We start from the raw sequence: 18,567 nt of genomic DNA, 5'->3' as shown, positions 1-18,567 counted from the left end.
ACCGCATGTTCTCACTCATAAGTGGAAGCTGAACAATGAGCACATGGACACAAGTAGGGGAACAACACACACTGGGGCCTGTTGGGGAGTTGGCAGGGGAGGGAGAGCATCAGGAAGAGTAGCTAATGGATGCTGGGCTTAATAGCTAAGTGATGGGTTGATCTGTGCAGCAAACCACTGTGGCACATGTTTACCATGTAACAAACCTGCACGTCCTGCACATGTATCCCGGACCTTAAAATTAAATTAAAAATTTTTTTTAAATGCTGATAACTAGACCCCCACCTCCAGAGATGCTATATGAATTCATCTAGGTTGGGACCTGTGCACATTCATATTGTTTCCTAAGTTTTATAATGGAAGCCCAGATTGAGAACCACTGGCCTGAGGGACCAGGGAATGACGCAGAAACAACAACCGCAACCACAAATTAGGCTGGACTTGTTCGGAGAGTGTTGAACAGGAGACATTCCGGTTTGGTGCGGAAAGAGCCATTTATCTGGAGCCAGTGAACCTGGGTTCAAGACTCTCCCTCTGCCATTGTTGCTGGGATGACATGGAGCCAGTTAAATCATGTGCCTGTTTCTCTCTCTTTTTTTTTTTTTCATTAGTCAAATAGAAATAGTGAGAACACCCACTTCATGACAGCATTGCATAAATTAAAATGAGATGATGCAGACACAGCACCCAAGGACGTGTACTCGGGGAACTGACCAAGTGTTTGTTGAATTTGATGGATGACCTTGAAGTAGATAGAGTTGTTTTTGTGCATTATCAGACTGCAAACGTGGTGGAAATAGGATTGAAGAATGTTATCCATGGCACCTGCGAGTGAGCTGACAGGAACAGGGAGAAATCGGAGGCAGGGGGACTAGCCCAGGAGACCCACACAATGTTCTAGGACAGGATCCATAATCTATGGCCAAAAAGTATGCCTGATCTGGCCCTCTGCTTGTGTTTGGAAATAAAAATTGACTGGAACACAGCCACAGCCATTTGTTATGTATTTCTATGGCTGCTTTTATGCTACAATGGCAGTCGAGTGCTTGAAGCAGAGATAGCATATCCTGCAAAGTAAAGCACATTGACTCTCTGGATGTTTACAGAAAAAGTTTGATGACCCCTGTTTTAGGATAAGATTAAGAGGCTTGGCTTCGGATGAGATGTTTGAAATCAAATGGGAAGAGCAAGTGCTTCAAACATCAGGAAGAAAGAATTGGCAGGCTTTAGTGACAGATTGTACGTAGGGAGATTTTGCCATATAAAGGTTAGGGATGTAGTGTCTTTATCACGGGCAGGATGATGCAACCGGACAGCTTTCTTGAAATCTGGCACTAAGTGCAAGAGTTTGCTTTCCTAGACTAGAGAGATCTGGGTCTGTCACCCCTGAAAGGGTCTGAGCCCCCTTCATGGGAGGCCCATCCAGACCCTGGCCCTGCCTGCATTAATGAGTCCCAGTCCTGTTCATTTCAAAGTGGTGGATCCCACATGCAGTACCAGATGCCAGCACTCTGGAGAGATCCAGAGATACTCAGCACATTCAGATTGATTGAGATCATCACTTAGGACATTTTGGATGGTAAGTCCCTAATCTCTGTCACTGCACTGCACGGAGGTTGATTTTCAATTTACCTTCTTTGTTCTGAATCTTAGATGTTTTGATTCTTAATTCAGAACATTCATCTCAAGTGGATTCAGAGATTCAGAGTCGATGATAAATTCATGTTTGTTGAGAAGTTTTGCAGGGAGGAGGATGATGTTGTCAGCTTAGTTTTTGAATAATGTCTTGTTTGACATTTTAAGCTGAAAGTGGGCTGAACCGCAGATCAACACACACACGTATTGCATGATAGAACGATACATCATGTTCATACATAGACTGTGTATATCTGAAGAGTAGAAACCTGGAAGGAAAGGTAATAGAGAAACAAAGGTAAAGGCACTTACACGCAAGGGATCCTATCCACTTCTGCCTTTATGTGCCCTGCCTGCAGCTTTAGTGGGCTTGGGCTGGGAGAACAGCAGAGAGTTTGAGTATTGATACGGTTTGGCTGTGTCCCCACCCAAATCTCATCTTGAATTGTAGCTCCCATAATTCCCACGTGTTGTGGGAGGGATGCAGTGGGAGATAATTGAATCATGGGGGCGGTTCCCTCATACTGTTCTCATGGTAGTGAATAAGTCTCACAAGATCCGATGGTTTTATAAGGGAAACCCCTTTCGCTTCACTCTCATTCTCTTTTTGCCTGCCACCATGTAAGATGTGCCTTTGTTCTTCCCTCACCTTCCACCATAATTGTGAGGCCTCCCAAACCATGAGGAACTGTGAGTCCATTAAACCTCTTGTTTGTTATAAATTACCCAGTCTCGGCTATGTCTTTATCAGCAGCGTGAAAATTGACTAATACAAGTATCTACTCTGTGTAAGCTTGATATGAAGTAATATTTGTGTGTACACACACACACACACACACACACACACTCATGCTTATGCTCCCATGTCCCTCATTTTATATAAGACACTGAGTCACAGGAAAGTTAAGTATTTTGCCTAAGTTATTTATTAGTAAGTGGAAGAACCATAATTTAAGCTCAGCTCTTTCTTACTCCAAATCCCATGCTCTTATCTACTTGATTTGTTTGCTTTTCTCAGTTCTCTCTCCCTCTTCCCCAGCATTTAATATTATAATGAGATGTCTTTTAAAATAACTGGTAGTTTATGATGTGCTAGGCATTTTATGCCGTTTTTTAACAAAAAGTTATAGGTGTTAGTTCTTCTCTTTCTCTCTTCCTCAAATGCTTGTTAAGTTAAGGAGCATGCCAGGACCTGGGGATGGAGACTGGAGATTGGGCGGTGCCACTCAAGGTGTGATCTGCAGGCCATTGTTCGTCCTTCTATTTGTCAGGGCTCTTTAGAGAAGCAGAACCAATAGAGTGTGCATATACAGCTATGTTTATTGTAAGGAATTGGCTTGCATGATTATGGAAGCTGACAAGTTCCAAGATCTGCAGGTTGAGTCAGCAAGCGGGAGACCCAGGAGAGCCGATGTGTAGTTCTAGTCTGAGTCTGAAAGCCTGAGAACCAGGAGATCTCATGGTGTAGTTCCAGTCCAAATTCCAGCAGGCTCGAGACCCAGGAAGATCTGGTGATTCAGTTTGAGTTTGAAGGCAAGAAAAAGATGATGTCCCAATTCAGTGGCTGTCAGGCAAGATGAATTCTCTTGAACTTGGAGGATGGTCAGTATTTTTGTTATACTCATGCCTTCAACTAATGGGAGGTAGCCAACCCACACCAGGGGAGGACACCTGCTTTACTTTGTCTACCAATTTAAATGTTAACCTCATCCAAAAACACCTTTAAAAAAAAACACCCAAAATGATGTTTGATCACATATTTGGGTACCACCTGGCCCAGTTGAGTTGACACATAAAATTAACCATATCCTCAAATTGTTGCTGGTCTGCAACAAGATACATATGGAACTTGAGACTAAGCATTTTAGAAACATCTAGAGCAAATGGACTTTGTGGCCAGCATCAAGTGTATGATCAATAGTCTTGATTAACGTAGTGTAGACCAGTTTGTTTAATTCCAGTGATGAGTTACACGTGGGCCAAGCTCTGTTTTACCTTTGAGTGTTAGGGGCAAATTTTTATCCAGGATGGACTGGGGGAGGGAGAAAAACTGGTTCTTCACCCAAGCTCCTTGTGCTTCCATGCCTCTCTTGCTGTCTTCACCACTGGTAGTTTGAGAAATATCAGTGTGGGCACAGTTGTTTATATAGCCATAAAATCGTATGGCTTTATAACTACGACCTATACACAAAGCTTGAGGAGCGTTCCTGGGAGGGACCAGTGCCTGTAAAACATAACAGAGAAACGTAAGGAGGCTGGCTGTTCACTACCCTGACCCTGTCTCCTCCTTCTGCTCCCAGAGAGTCAGGAGAAGCCTGAGCAAAGAGATCAGGAACCAGAAAAAGGAATAGTCAGGAATAAAAGCAAAAGTCAGGATGAATAAAACGAGAATGAGCTGTGAATCTGGCAAGGCAGCAGGGCCCACTATTCACTTCTGATCATGCGGTGTTGGGATCATCTGGACCACACAGCTACGGAGAGTTAGAGCTGAGAGGGGACTCAGAGCACATCTCCAGGGCCCCGCCTTTCAGAAGGCGAAACTGGCTTGAGGAAAAGGAAGGGGCCGGCTCAAGATAATGGACCTTTAAAACAAACAAACCGGAAACGACAATTCTGCCATTAATTGAGCACTTCCTCCGTACCAGGAGTTGGGCACAGCATGAACGTTGCTTTTTTCAACATTGGTTCCTCTGAGACCTGACATTAATTATTTAGTTGTGGCTTCATTGGTGACAAATCTATAGGGCTTTTAAAAGTGGGAAAACCCCTGCACGTCTTTGAGAGTTAAATTTGGTTAAAACCATTTGGGGTCTAAAGCAGGGGAGAAATGGACACAGGATGTCAATAGCATTTCTCTTAAGCCCACAATCAGACAATCATAATTTACGTAAATGTTTAAAATATGGGACTTTCAGGAGAGGGGCTAGAGAATGTGACCCGGCCTTTTTGGTGAAGCCTGCTTGCTTGCTCCTCCATGTTCTTAAGGATTAACCATGACCCGGCTAAGGATGAAGGCAGGAAGCTCAGCAGTGCCTCCTCTCGGAGTATATCTCAAAGGAAGCCAAGGTCTATTGACTGCTTGTTCCCCCATACAACACACAGAACAACTCTGTGTTCTGAAAATACAGCGTGCTTTACACCTTAAATTACATCATCAACTCATCTTACCCATGACATCACCTTCCCTCACTGAGAAAGGGTCACAGGAACTCACTGATGCCAAGCGCCTCCCAATAAGGGACACCATGCTCTGTATTTTGTTATCTTGCTTAAGCCTCCCATCACTCTTACTGGAACATTTTATGTTCCCATTTCACAGAAGAAAAAATCGAAGCTCAGAGCACTGATGTAACTCCTCCAAAGAGGAAACTCACAGGTCCCATTTGTTAATTTTCTAGAGACCCTGGGACCCTGTTGAGCTTCCTGCATTTCTGCCCAAATGCTCCAAAATCCTTTCCTGAGAAGGAAGACCCTCTCAGTCTCCTGAGCGTCTTTACCTCTAACTTAGCACATAAATGCAGGAGCATAGCTGAGCTCAAAGACCAGGAGACCTTGTTTACAGTCAGACTGCAACATAATAGGAACACAGTTTAAGCTTTAGTCTTGGTTTCTGCATCAGTAATAGGGATAACTATTACTACTTCATTGTACTGATAGCAACCTAAGGCATTATCAGCATGAACCACCTAGCGTGGTGCAGATCCATGATAGACACTACAGAAGGTGTAACTCCCGAGGAAGCCAGAGGTTCATCTTTACCCACCCCTGCTCAAAGGGTCGATGTTGGTTGAGAAAATGCAATTATTAATAGCTGCCTATTCTTTTTCATTCTCAGTTGTACCAAACAGGGAGACAGGTTTCAAAAGCTTGGGTTGAAGCTTGTAATTGGCCATTCGGTGACAATGCAACCCTAATCAACCTGTGATTTCACGTCCCCTACCGATTCTGCATCGGCCTTTGATTTGTGGTCCCAGGCAGTGCAATTCATTGAGTCATATTTGTTGCATTGATAGAAGAAGACCAGGCACTTAGGCGTTTAACCCTGAGGTGATTAAGAGGGAAAAAAAAATGAGTCATATTTGTTAAGGCCCAAAGATACATCAAAAAGCCCTGGGCAGAGGCCGACACAAGCACAAGTGAGACCTGCAGGGTGTAATTCATCACATTCTTTGATCCTCAAGTTTGTGAGTCACAGAGACTCTCTGGGACAGTTTTGAAGCTCAGGGGTCTGGGCAGGAAGGAAAAACTTGAAGTATGGAAAAAGAGGAATGTTTTTTTGACAGGCAGCTGAGAGAGGATGATTTTCTAGAGATATGCTTTTTTTGCTTGGTAACCCCTGAGGTGGCTGTAAATGTAGCTGGAGCCCAGGATTTCTGCAGAGTGGAAACAGAAATAAGTGATAGCTTTGGGTATGCCTTGTGCCACTGGGACTCCTGAACAGTAAGCATGCCTTGAGCACCTACTGTATACAAGGTGATATAAGTATCCTTGGGATATGGGGTTTTTATACTAATAAGTGTTTTTCTTTTTTAATGTTAGCTCTCTGAATAGCCTATAATGAAAGTTTATTGAAGTGGAGAGTGTACAGGCCCAGATATCAGAGAGACCTGGGTGCGAATTCTGACACCACCATTGTGGTGGCATCACATTGAGAGACCTGCTTATCCTCTCTGTGCCTCAGTTTTTTGTGTTGTTTTTGTTTTTGTTTTTTGTTTTGAGACAGAGTCTTGCTCTGTCGCCAGGCTGGAATGCAGTGGTGCAATCTCGGCTCACTGCAACCCCTGCCTCCAGGGTTCAAGCAATTCCCCTGCCTCAACCTCACGAGTAGCTGGGACTGTATACAGGTGCGTGCCACCATGCCTGGCTAACTTTTTGTATTTTAGTAGAGATGGGGTTTCACTAGCTTGGCCAGGATGGTCTCGATCTCCTGACCTCGTGATTTGCCCGTCTTGGCCTCCCAACGTGCTGGGATTATAGGCATGAGCCACCACACGCGGCCGTGCCTCAGTTTTTATTGCAGGGTTGTATGATTGTTACATGGAGTGTTGCTGGCACTCACTTTAATGGTTAACTGTTTTTCTGGGAAAACCGCGAGATGGGTCATGCTTCTACTTCTTTTTTCCTTGTTGCTTTTAATATTTTATTCTTGGCATGGAGCCATGCATCCACTCTTCCAGCATTTCTCAGACCTTGTAACATGTTACCACAAAGACAGGTAAGACCCGCCTTTGCCTACATTGAACTCCCAGTCTTCATAGGCAACATTTAGTAAAGCTGTTTACCAAATACAGTATGGCAGATACATGTTTTCATAGCGCTACATACAAATTATTTCGGAATATGTGGAAGGATATCTTGCCTGCAAATGGAAGAAGGTTTCCCCTGAGAGGTGATGCTTTTAAAACAGGATTTTGAAAGATGTATAGGAGTTTGCATAGGAAGAGCTCAATAAACTTAGTCATTATTATTATCTTTTTTCTTTTTTCTTTTTTTTTTTTTTGAGGTGGAGTCTCACTCTGGCCTAGGCTGGAGTGCAGTGGTGCGATCTTGGCTCACTGCAAGCTCCGCCTCCCGGGTTCTTGCCATTATCCTGCCTCAGCCTCCCAAGTAGCTGGGACTACAGGCGTGTGCCACCAAGCCCGGCTAATTTTTTTTTTTTTTTTTTGTATTTTTAGTAGAGACCGGGTTTCACCGTGTTAGCCAGGATAATCTCAATCTCCTGACCTCGTGATCCGCCCGTCTTGGCCTCCCAAAGTGCTGGGATCACAGGCGTGAGCCACTGCGCCTGGCCTATTATTTTTTCCTTATTACTCCTTCTCTTCCTCTTGCTCCCCTCCACTTCCTGGTACTCCTTCTCCCCTCCCTTGTCTTTCTCCCCAATCCCCCCACTTTGTATTCATAATTCTTTATTGTTAAGAAGCCTACTTAGAAACATGCCAAGTAGGGAGAGGAAGACAGTGCATTTAATTAGAAACAATTTTATTATGATTGCCTTCTCTAAAAGGCATATTAGCTTTTATCACCATAATAAGTTGTTCTGTTCTCAACTTTGTTCCCAGTTCAATCTGGATGCGTTTATTTGTAACTCCCTTTCCATCTGTTTTCCTTAAACATGGGATTGTGCAAGGAGCCTCGCCATGTAGTAAGGGATGTCTGGGGAACTTGGAAGGGCTTGAGGCATGGTTCATCCAGATTAACGCTTCCCTGGTGTTTCGCTCCCCAGATGGAAAGCCCGTGTCTCTGTCACCGCTGGAGTCCCAGGCACACAGCCCCAGGTACACGGCCTCCAGCCAGCGGGAGCGCGAGAGCCTGGAGGTGCGCATGCGCGAAGTGGAGGAGGAGAACCGCGCCCTCCGTAGGCAGCTCAGCCTGGCCCAGGGCCGAGCCCCATCCCATCGCCGAGGCAACCACTCCAAGACCTACTCCATGGAGGAGGGCACTGGAGACAGCGAGAACCTTCGGGCTGGCATCGTGGCAGGCAACAGCTCCGAGTGTGGGCAGCAGCCGGTCGTGGAGAAATGCGAGGTAAAGGGCATCTGGAGCCTGGGGTGGAAGTTGTCCAAAGTCCCGATTGCCCTCACCCCTTGCAAATGCCTCCTGGAAACACAGCCAGATGCCAAGAGCTGGCATTCTTGATTCTAGCCCGGGTGTGTAAGTCTGGCTTGCTCACTAACTTTGCTGAATGGTCTGACAAGTCATTTAGCCTCTCTGAGCTTCTGTTTTCCCATCTGAAAATGGGGATAAGAAGGCGTAATCTATAGATATTAAGAGGAGCTCACTGATGGAACCTACCGCTTGTTTCTGTGTGGTTCATTTTGACATGCGCAGGGTTTCTACACCTAGCTGTCATCCTGCAGGCCCCTGCTTCTTAGACTATAGTGTGAATGGTACACTTGGAGTTGTGGCCCAGTTGGGCAGTTCTCTTAGACCTCATTATCACTTCACTGTATAAACAGCCTCTCCAATTCAGAACCACAGACTTGTTCCTTATCTAAAGAAGTAATTTGAACTTTTATAGCCTAATATCACTTCTCCCCTTTTAGGGTATGCTTTCTTTCTTAGCAGCTCTTTGGAAATTTGGGATATTTATTGTCCTCTATTTCCTCAAATACCTGCATCCACGCTTCTATGTGCAGTGAACACACATACACTCATTCCCCATTGTTTCCAGTTCTCATGGTGGAGATGAATTAGGGCATGCCTATTCATAGGAAGGCCTTTTGAGAGATGGGCGAGACTGAATTCATATCCTAGCTTTAGTGATTTATGCAGAGAGTACCCTTGATCCAGTTGCATAACTTCTGTGAACTCCAGGTGTCTCATCAGTAAACTTTAGGAAATAATACCTGCTTCATGGAGTATTTGTGAGAATTAAACAGGATGGCCATATAAAGGCTTGACTAGCGCCTAGTACGTAGTACATTTTCAAAATTATGGTTAGTTTTTTACTATTCTTAGTTAAACATAGATAGGACCTGCTGTTTCTTTATTCCATTTTCTGGAATAAAGAGTGGTTAGACTTCAAACTCCCTAAAGAGAATGCTTTGCAAACTGTAGTATTCTATTCTAGTGAATGGGATTATTAGTAATATTGGTGATACTATCCAATGAGACTATCCAATGTCACTAAAAAATGGCTTCCTCAGTGATGTAGACTAAGTTCTTTGGAAGTTCACTGGTGAGGGAGGAGGACAAGGAGAGCCCCTGAGGATAGGAGCATTTCTCAGGTTTCTCAAGCCTGGTTGAAAAATGGATTGGTGGAGAGGTAGACAGCATCCGACAGAGGATGTCCAACGAGGAATGTGTCATATGAGTAGGAACGATGTGAAACAAACGTCCATCATAGCAGGATTTGGGATGTCACAAGTTGGTCCTTCAGCCAAGCCCAGAGAACCTGGGCGAGGAGGTGGTTCTACTCCATCATCATCATTCATTTATTTATCCCTTCTTTCAGCAAACATATTGCACTCGTGTTTTGTATCTCATTCTGTTTTATGTGTTGGGAAACAGCAGTGAACAACAACAAAAAAGACAGAACCCCCTTCCCTCTGGTTCTTACATCTGTCATCAGAGGTAGAGGGAGAGATGATAAACAAATAAATAAATACAAATGTCAGGACGTGATAAATGCTGCACATTTATTCAGCCCTGACTGTATGCCAGGCCCAGTGCCCTTTAGTCTTTGACAACCACTGTCAGTGGCTTCTGTTACTTAATATCTCTATGTATGAAAACGGGCATTCAGCCACGTTAACAAATTCCTTTGGTCTTGGCTGGTCTGGGGAGGGCCCTAATTTAGGGATCTTCTGTTCTTGCCTTGGTGAAGGCGTATTTGATTTCTTTCAGGTTCTCTGCTAGCAGATCACAGCCATGGTGTTGGTTTAGAAAGGGTTAGTTTGGATGGGAACTCTGCTACCCAGGTGAGATGGCCCAAAACGAGCATCAGGGATATTGGCCTGAAATTTTCTTTTTTTGTTGTGTCTCTGCCAGGTTTTGGTGTTAGGGTGATGCTGGCCTCATAAAATGAGTTAGGGAGGAATCCCTCTTTTTTTATTGTTTGGAATAGTTTCAGAAGGAATGGCACCAGCTCCTCTTTGTACCTCTGGTAAGATTTCGCTGTGAATCCATCTGGTCCTGGGCTTTTTTTGGTTGGTAGGCTATTAATTACTGCCTCAATTTCAGAACTTGTTATTGGTCTATTCAGGGATTCGATTTCTTCCTGGTTTAGTCTTGGGAGGGTGTATATGTCCAGGAATTTATCCATTTCTTCTAGATTTCCTAGTTTATTTGTGTAGAGATGTTTACAGTATTCTCTGATGGTAGTTTGTATTTCTGTGGAATCAGTGGTGATATCCCCTTTATCATCTTTTACTGTGTCTATTTATTCTTCTCCCTTTTCTTCTTTATTAGTCTAGCTAGTGGCCTATATATTTTGTTAATCTTTTCAAAAGACCAACTCCTGGATTCATTGATTTTTTTGAAGGGTTTTTCGTGTCTCTATCTCCTTCATCCATGAGCATGGAATGTTTTTCCATTTGTTTCTGCTCTGATCTTAGTTATTTCTTGTCTTCTGCTAGGTTTTGAATTTGTTTGCTCTTGCTTCTCTAGTTGTTAGGGTGTCAATTTTAGGTATTTCCTGCTTTCTGTTGTGGGCATTTAGTGCTATAAATTTCCCTATAAACACTGCTTTAGCTGTCTTCCAGAGATTCTGGTATGTTGTGTCTTTGTTCTCATTGGTTTCAGAGAACTTATTTATTTCTGCCTTAATTTTGTTATTTACCCCATAGTCATTCAGGAGCATGTTGTTCAGTTTCCATGTAGTTGTGCAGTTTTGAGTGAGTTTCTTAATCCTGAGTTCTAATTTGATTGCACTGTGGTCTGAGAGACTGTTTGTTATGATTTCTGTTCTTTGCATTTGCTGAGGAGTGTTTTATTTCCAATTATGTGGTCGATTTTAGAATAAGTGCTTTATGGTGCTGGGCAGAATGTATATTCTGTTGATTTGGGGTGGGGAGTTCCGTAGATATTTATTAAGTCCACTTGGTCCAGAGCTGAGTTCAAGTCCTGAATATTCTTGTTAATTTTCTGCTCATTGATCTGTCTAATATTGACAATGGGGTATTAAAGTCTCCCACTATTATTGTGTGGGAGTCTAAGTCTCTTCGTAGATATCTAAGAACTTAATGAATCTGGGTGCTCCAGTATTGGGTGCATATATATTTAGGATAGTTAGCTCTTCATGTTGCATTGATCCCTTTACCATTATGTAATGCACTTCTTTGTCTCTTTTGATCTTTGTTGATTTAAAGTCTGTTTTATCAGAGACTAGGATTGCATCTCCTGCCTTTTTTTTTTTTTTTTTTTTTTTTGCTTTCCGTTTTCCATTTGCTTGGTAAATATTCCTCCATTTCTTTATTTTGAGCTTATGTGTATCTTTGCACGTGAGATGGGTCTCCTGAATACAGCACACTGATGGGTCTTGACTCTATCCAATTTGCCAGTCTGTGTCTTTTAACTGAGGCATTTAGCCCATTTACATTTAAGGTTAATATTGTTATGTGTGAATTTGATCCTGTCATCATGATGCTAGCTGGTTATTTTGCACATTAGTTGATGCAGTTTCTTCATAATGTCATTGATCTTTATAATTTGGTATGTTTTTGCAGTGGCTGGTGCTAGTTTTTCCTTTCCATATTTAGTGCTTCCTTCAGAAGCTCTTGTAAGGCAGGCCTAGTGGTGACAAAATCCTTCAGGAGGATTTGCTTGTCTGTAAAGGATTTTATTTCTCCTTTGCTTATGAAACACAGTTTGGCTGGATATGAAATTCTGGTTTGAAAATTCTTTTCTTTAAGAATGTTGAATATTGATCCCTATTCTATTCTGGCTTGTAGGGTTTCAGCATATTGATCTGCTGTTAGTGTGATGGGCTTCCCTCCATAGGTAGCCTGACCTTTCTTTCTGGATGCCCTTAACATTATTTCCTTTGTTTCAGCCCTGGAGAATCTGATGATTATGTGTCTTGGGGTTGCCTTTCTGGAAGAGTATCTTTGTGGTGTTCTCTGTATTTCCTGAATTTGAATGTTAGCCTGTCCTGCTAGGTTGGGGAAGTTCTCCTGGATAATATCCTGAAGAGTGTTTTCCAACTTGGTTCCATTCTCTCGGTCACTTTCAGGTACACCAATAAAATGTAGGTTTGGTCTTTTCACATAGTCCCATATTTCTTGGAGGCTTTGTTCATTACTTTTAATTTTTTTTTTCTTTAATCTTGTCTTCACACTTTATTTCATTAAGTTGATCTTCAATCTCTGATATCCTTCTGTTTGATTGATTCGGCTATCGATACTTGTGTATGCTTCACAAAGTTCTCGTGCTGTGTTTTTCAGCTCCATCAGGTCATTGATGTTCTTCTTCTCTAAACTGGTTATTCTAGTTAGCATTTCCTGTAACCTTTTTTCAAGGTTCTTCACTTCCTTGCATTGGGTTAGAACATGCTCCTTTAGCTCAGAGGAGTTTGTTATTACCCAGCTTCTGAAGCCTACTTCTGTCAATTGGTCAAACTCATTGTCCATCCGGTTTTGTGCCCTTGCTGGAGAGGAGTTGCGATCATTTGGGGGAGAAGAGGCATTCTGGTTTTTGTTATTTTCAGCATTTTTGCAGTGGTTTTTCTTCATCTTCGTAGATGTATCTACCTTTGATCTTGGATGCTGATGGCCTTTTTTGTGGGCATCCTATTTGTTGATGTTGATGTTATTGCTTTATGTTTGTTAGTTTTCCTTCTAACAGGCCCCTCTTCTGCAGGTCTGCTGGAGTTTGGTGGAGGTCCACTCCATACCCTGTTTGCCTGGGTATCACCAGCGGAGGCTTCAGAACAGCAAAGATTGCTGCCTGCTCCTTCCTCTGGAAGCTTTGTCCCAGAGGGGCACCCGCCTGTTGCCAGCCGGAGCTCTCCTGTTTGAGGTGTCTCCCAATCAGGAGGCACAGGAGTCAGGGACCCACTTGAGGAGGCGGAGTCTATCCCTTAGCAGAGCTTGAGTGCTGTGCTGGGAGATGGGCTGCTCTCTTCAGAGCCAGCAGGCAGGAATGTTTAAGTCCACTGAAGCTGTGCCCACAGCCACCTTTTGCCCCAGTTGCTCTGTCTCACAGAGATGGGAGTTTTATCTATAAGCCCCTGACCGGAGCTGCTGCCTTTCTTTCAGAGGTGTCCTGCCCAGTGAGGAGGAATCTAGAGAGACAGTCTGGCCCCAGGTGCTTTGCCATGCCGTCATGAATTCTGCACAGTCAATTAACACTGTGAGGGGAAAACCGCGTACTCAAGCCTCAGTATGGTGGACGCCCCTTTCTCCACCAAGCTCAATCATCCCAGCTAGACTTCACACTGCTGTGCTGGTGGGGAGAATTTCAAGCCAGTGGTTCTTAGCTTGCTGGGCTCTTTGGGAGTGGGACCAGCTGAGTGAGACCACTTGGCTCCCTCACTTCAGCCCCCTTGCCAGGGGAGTGAACGATTCTGTCTCACTGGGATTCCAGCTGCTACTGGTGTATGAAAAAAAAACTCCTGCAGCTAGCTGGGTGTCTGCCTGAACTGCCATGTTGACTTTTAGTATAACTTATTTTCTAGTCTTTTGCACTTGAGAATTAGGTTTTGTTCTTCTTCTCTTTCTTTGTGTTTACTGATCATGTTAACTTCTTAGATTCTTAAAAAGTTATTTTTGGTAGAATTCTTCTATGAGGAACCCCTGGTCCTGTTCAGAACCTCCAATAGATGCACTTAAAAGTCTTGGCCTGCTGCAGTCATATTTCAAAGCACACTCTCCGCAAGGTGCTGGCCTCCTACCCATGAGCAGTGCACTTCCTCTGACTCCCTCATTTGGTGTCTTTAAGGATTTTAACGAAAAAGCCATAGAGGCAGACAAGAAATGTCAGTCAGTAGAGTCAAAATAGAAACTCCCTTCATCACAGCGCTTTTTGGTTCCAAGTGCTGAAGCTCATCTTGACATCCTGTCACGGTGCAGGGCCACGTAACCAGAGATGCTGCCACCATCTGTGGGTGTTGCGGAAACTTCTCTGGGCTCCGAAAAGCATTTCTGAAAACTCCTCTATCAATATGCCAAGGCTGTCAGCTGAGCTATCTGGTGATAGGAACAACGGGCCCTCATCAGTCCCTTTGCCCTCTTATCATTTGTTAATTATGTGTCTTTCAAATAGCTGCCTGTCTTATTCTTGCATATTTCTGTTGCCTGTGCAGTGCTGTTTCAGTGATGGCCTGGCCTCTGTGTGCCTCAGAAGTTGGAGCAGAACGATCCCCTTTGATCTTCACTCATGCACATGTGTGTATGGATGTGTGTATTTTTCTTGCCTTTCCGGTTCAGGTCTATTCTGGGACTCAGCTATTGTACAGAAGAAAAAACAGTCACTGGAACTGGTATCAGAATTCCTGAACAGGAGACTTTCCTTTGCTACTCATTAGTCTTGTGACCTTAGACAATTCAGTTACCTTTGGGGAGTCTATTTCATCATTATAAAATGAAAATAATAACATGTTCTTCCCAGTGCAATTGTGAGGATGAAATGAGGTGGAGGCAGGGGAAGCTAACTATGCATGAGTGTCACATATACTCATTATAAATATTCAACTTCTCCACTGCTACCTGAAAAATCACCTAACAGTTAAATAATCTAAAACAGCACCAGTTATTTTATTAGCTCTCATGGTTTCTGTGGGTCAGAGATTTGAGAAGGACTTAGCTGAGTGGTTCTGGTATGGGGTCCCTCATACAGGTGGCATTAGTGTGTGGCTGGAGCTGGAACAGTACAGTACAATGCTGGAAGAGTGGGTGCTGACCCAACCTCCCTTTCTTTTAGACTCAGGTCCTCATGTGGTCTCTGCATGGGCTAGTTTGAGCTTCCTCACAGCATGGCAGCTCTAGGCAGTCAGCTGCTTACGTGGCAGCTAAAGGCTTTAAGTACAAGTATTCCCGTAAGCAAGGCAGAAAGGAAGCACTTTTCATGACCTGGCCTCAGAAGCCACACAGTGTCACATCTGCTGATAGTGTATTCTGTTAGTTGAAATGGTCACAAAAGCCCACTCAGCACATACCCATCTCTCAATGAGAGTAACGTCTAGGCATTTGTGGATGTACTTAAGAACTGCCGCAATGGATATTGTTATTATGGAAAGTGAATGAATGTTATCCTCTGATGTCAGACCACTCCTTAAGGAAGTACTCATTTTTCCTTCTGCTCCTTGCTTTGAACTTCATTTCTCAGTAGTAATGTATTATAGTTAATAACAGTTAATCAGTCCTTGAAATGTACCAGACATCATGCTAGAGCTTTACATAAAATATCTCATGTAATTCACACAACATACTTATCTTCATTTGACAGATAAGAAAACTGCTAGGAAAGGTTTTATAATTATTTCGAGGTCACACAGCCAGAAAGAGGTAGAACTTGGGATTAAACCTAGGCAGTTTGATTCTAGAACCTGTTCTTTGAACCATTGCACTGAAGCTCTGTGAATTAGAGCTTGTGGGACCCAGACTCTCATCAGCTGCTGAGCCCAGATCCTTATTGTGTGCTTCACAGGGGCCTCACCTCTGCAGACTTTAGGGTTACCAGTCATTATATGGGGATCATCTTTCACCTTGGGGGCTTTAGCAGCCCCATGAGGTAATCATTCCTCAGTGAGTTTAGGCAAAGATCTGTCTGTTCTTCTAAAAGAAGCTGAAATGTTTTAAATTATTCTCCAGACTATGGATGTATTTATTAGCTTAGTGGAGCGTTTGCATTTTGCTGGAGGCAACATGTTTATAAAACTTGATGCTTCTCACCTATATTCTGGGTCCTAACTAACCTTACAGTATTTTAATGCACTTTTTCTATTGTATCTTCATGGACTTTACATAATAACCCAGCAGTGAAGGCGTTTGCCAGCTATCTTTCCATATCCCACATTGCTGTTGGAGGATACTATCATAGCATTTAGACACACATTTTATTAGCTTCATATGCCTTCTTTGGGGCTTCTTCAAGGATGTAAATCCACAAAAATAAAAATGTCCTCTTTAAATTTCAGGCCCTGAAATTAGGGGATGTTATAGCTGGAAGGAACCTGGTGGTATTGTCACGTGCAGTGATTTTCAGGGCACCTTAGGTACCCTCCCTGTATATGTTAGTTACTTATTGCTACATAGCCAGGTACCCTCAAAACTTAACAACTTAAAATGTCAAGCATTTATTATCTCATACAGTGTCTGAAAATTAGGAATCTGGGAGCAGCTTGGTTGGGGATTATGACTCTCAACCTTTAAAGAGATTACAATTAAGATGACATCAGGGGTTGCAGTCATCTGAAGGTTTGATTGGGGCTGAAGACTCTGTAACCATATAGTTTACTGACATGATTGGAATTCTCATTTCCTTAGGACTGTTCAAGTGTTATCATAACATATCAGCTAGCTTTTCCCAGGGTAAGCAGTTTAAACAGAGAAGAAGTAAAAAGCTACAACGACTTTTATAACCTAGCCTCAGATGTCTTATACCGTTACTTCTGCTGAATTCCATTGGTCATACAGCCCGGCTCTGACACAGTATAGGAGAGGCTACACGGCATGAAAACCAGGGGGAAGGGATCTTTGGAGACAGTCTTGGAGGCTGGCTACCACACCATGGCCAAGGCAAGGGACCATATCTCTGCCAGCCCCCTGTCTGTGCTGGCCTCAGAGTAGCCTTCTCTTGTTGCATATTCTGCTTTTTTGTAAAACTTATTTTAGAAATTGTGCCACTGAGAATGACAACAACAAATAAAGATGCAACTCTCTCATTTTAAAAATGATGAAAGGGTCTTGCCTAAGGTTACAAAGTTGCAGCCACAGCCCAGATGATGAGTCAAGTGTCTCACCTCCTCATTCCTGTGTCTTTTACCCTGTTATCTGGGGAGAGGTGACAAGGCAGTGTCAGCATTTGATGGAACAGAGGGAATTGGGCACCTTGAAGACCTTCCTTTCAATGATGGGAAAAATACTATCCTAACCTTACTTGAAGGTAGAGGAAAGAGTGAGAGAAGAAGAAAAGAACTTGATGCCTGACATTTGAGGAAATTTGGGGCTCAGACCTTAGATGTAGAATGTTCAGCTTAGAATAAACTATAATTGTTATTATTATTGATGATTGCTGATACATACCCATTACTTACAAGGTACCAGGCTCTAATCCCTTTACGCGAGTCATCTCAGTTAATTTGCCCAACAGTTAGTTGACATGGGGCTGGGCATGGTGGCTCATGCCTGTAATCCCAGCACCTTAGGAGGCCGAAGTGGAAGGATTACTTGAGCACAGGAGTTCAAGACCAGCCTGGGCAACATAGCGAGACCCCATCTCTCCAAAAAAAAAAATACAAAACTTAGCTGGGCATGGTGGAGAACACCTGTAATCCCAGCTACTTAGGAAGCTGAGGTGAGAGGATCGCTTGAGCCCAGGAATTTGAGGCTGCAGTGAGCCATGATTGTGCCACTGCACTCCAGCCTGGGTGACGGAGCAAAACCCTGAAATAAATAGTTGACACATTTATTACTCCTCTTTATGGATGAGGAAACTGAGGTCCCAAGAGGTGGAGTTACGTCTTGAAATGTGGGGAAGAGTTTGATAGGTGAGGTGAAGGGTCAGAGCAATCTAGAATGAAGGCACATTCTAAAAACAAGAAAGCTTGATGAGTCATCTAGCATGACCATAACATGGCGCTACACTGATCATTGTTGAGTGATTGTCTGGCTAATGTGTGTGGACTTTTTGGACCAGGCCAGTCTTCCAGAGGCCCCCATGATGGATCAGTATTGGGGTGTTGTTAGATAACCCACCTACCCCAGATATGATCTCCCTGTATTGATTACAATTCTCTTGACCCACCCCAAAATCGGTCTCATCCTTTAATGTTTTCTGTGTAAAATTTGGGTTTCTGATTTCTCAGGTGGCTATGCTCTTTATAGCACAAGAAAGTCAATCCTAAAGCAGACTGGGATATGCAGGATAGAAAATCCTGGATGCTTCATTCATTCATCATCCATTTATGTGCCTTGTCCATGGAGGGGACACCAAGAGACTCCTTGTTCTCACAGCAGGCCCTGGAACCCATGTGGTCACACATGTTCCTCGCTGAGCCCTGAAGGCTTGGCTTACAAAGCCAGGTGGTGCATCTACTTCTGTTTTCTGCATAGTTGAAATAACTTTGTCTTTGCATCCATGGTTCAGCATTTAGAGTGGACAGATTTAGATGAGTGGTTTCCCAAATCCTGGAGGTTTGTAACATGATTTGAGAGGGTACATTTGCCATGTTTTAAAAATGTTAATAGGTACATATGTGTTTTATTGAGGCCATTACTGTGGGCTTAAAAGCAGGACCCTGAATTCAACCCATCACTTTGTCACGGACTAGCT

The 18,567-nt window shown here is 43.3% G+C and overlaps 1 protein-coding gene across 12 annotated transcripts in view; it reads left to right on the top strand.

Moving 5' to 3' along the window:
• Positions 1 to 18,567, top strand: part of LARGE1 (LARGE xylosyl- and glucuronyltransferase 1) — an 851,853-nt gene that overhangs the window by 265,117 nt on the left and 568,169 nt on the right. For all 12 annotated transcript variants that reach the window (XR_010156081.1, XR_010156082.1, XM_063808040.1 and 9 more), the window contains one exon: positions 7,859 to 8,160. Coding sequence is in view for 10 of the 12 variants with exons in the window: in XM_063808040.1 (XP_063664110.1) it covers positions 7,859 to 8,160 (302 nt within the window). In the remaining 2 variants the exon portion in view is untranslated. The remainder of the gene's footprint in view (positions 1 to 7,858; positions 8,161 to 18,567) is intronic.

The sequence above is a fragment of the Pan troglodytes genome, chromosome 23, assembly GCF_028858775.2.
Source record: "Pan troglodytes isolate AG18354 chromosome 23, NHGRI_mPanTro3-v2.0_pri, whole genome shotgun sequence".
Taxonomy (NCBI): Eukaryota; Metazoa; Chordata; class Mammalia; order Primates; family Hominidae; genus Pan; species Pan troglodytes.
This window is presented reverse-complemented; position numbering and strand designations above follow the sequence as displayed.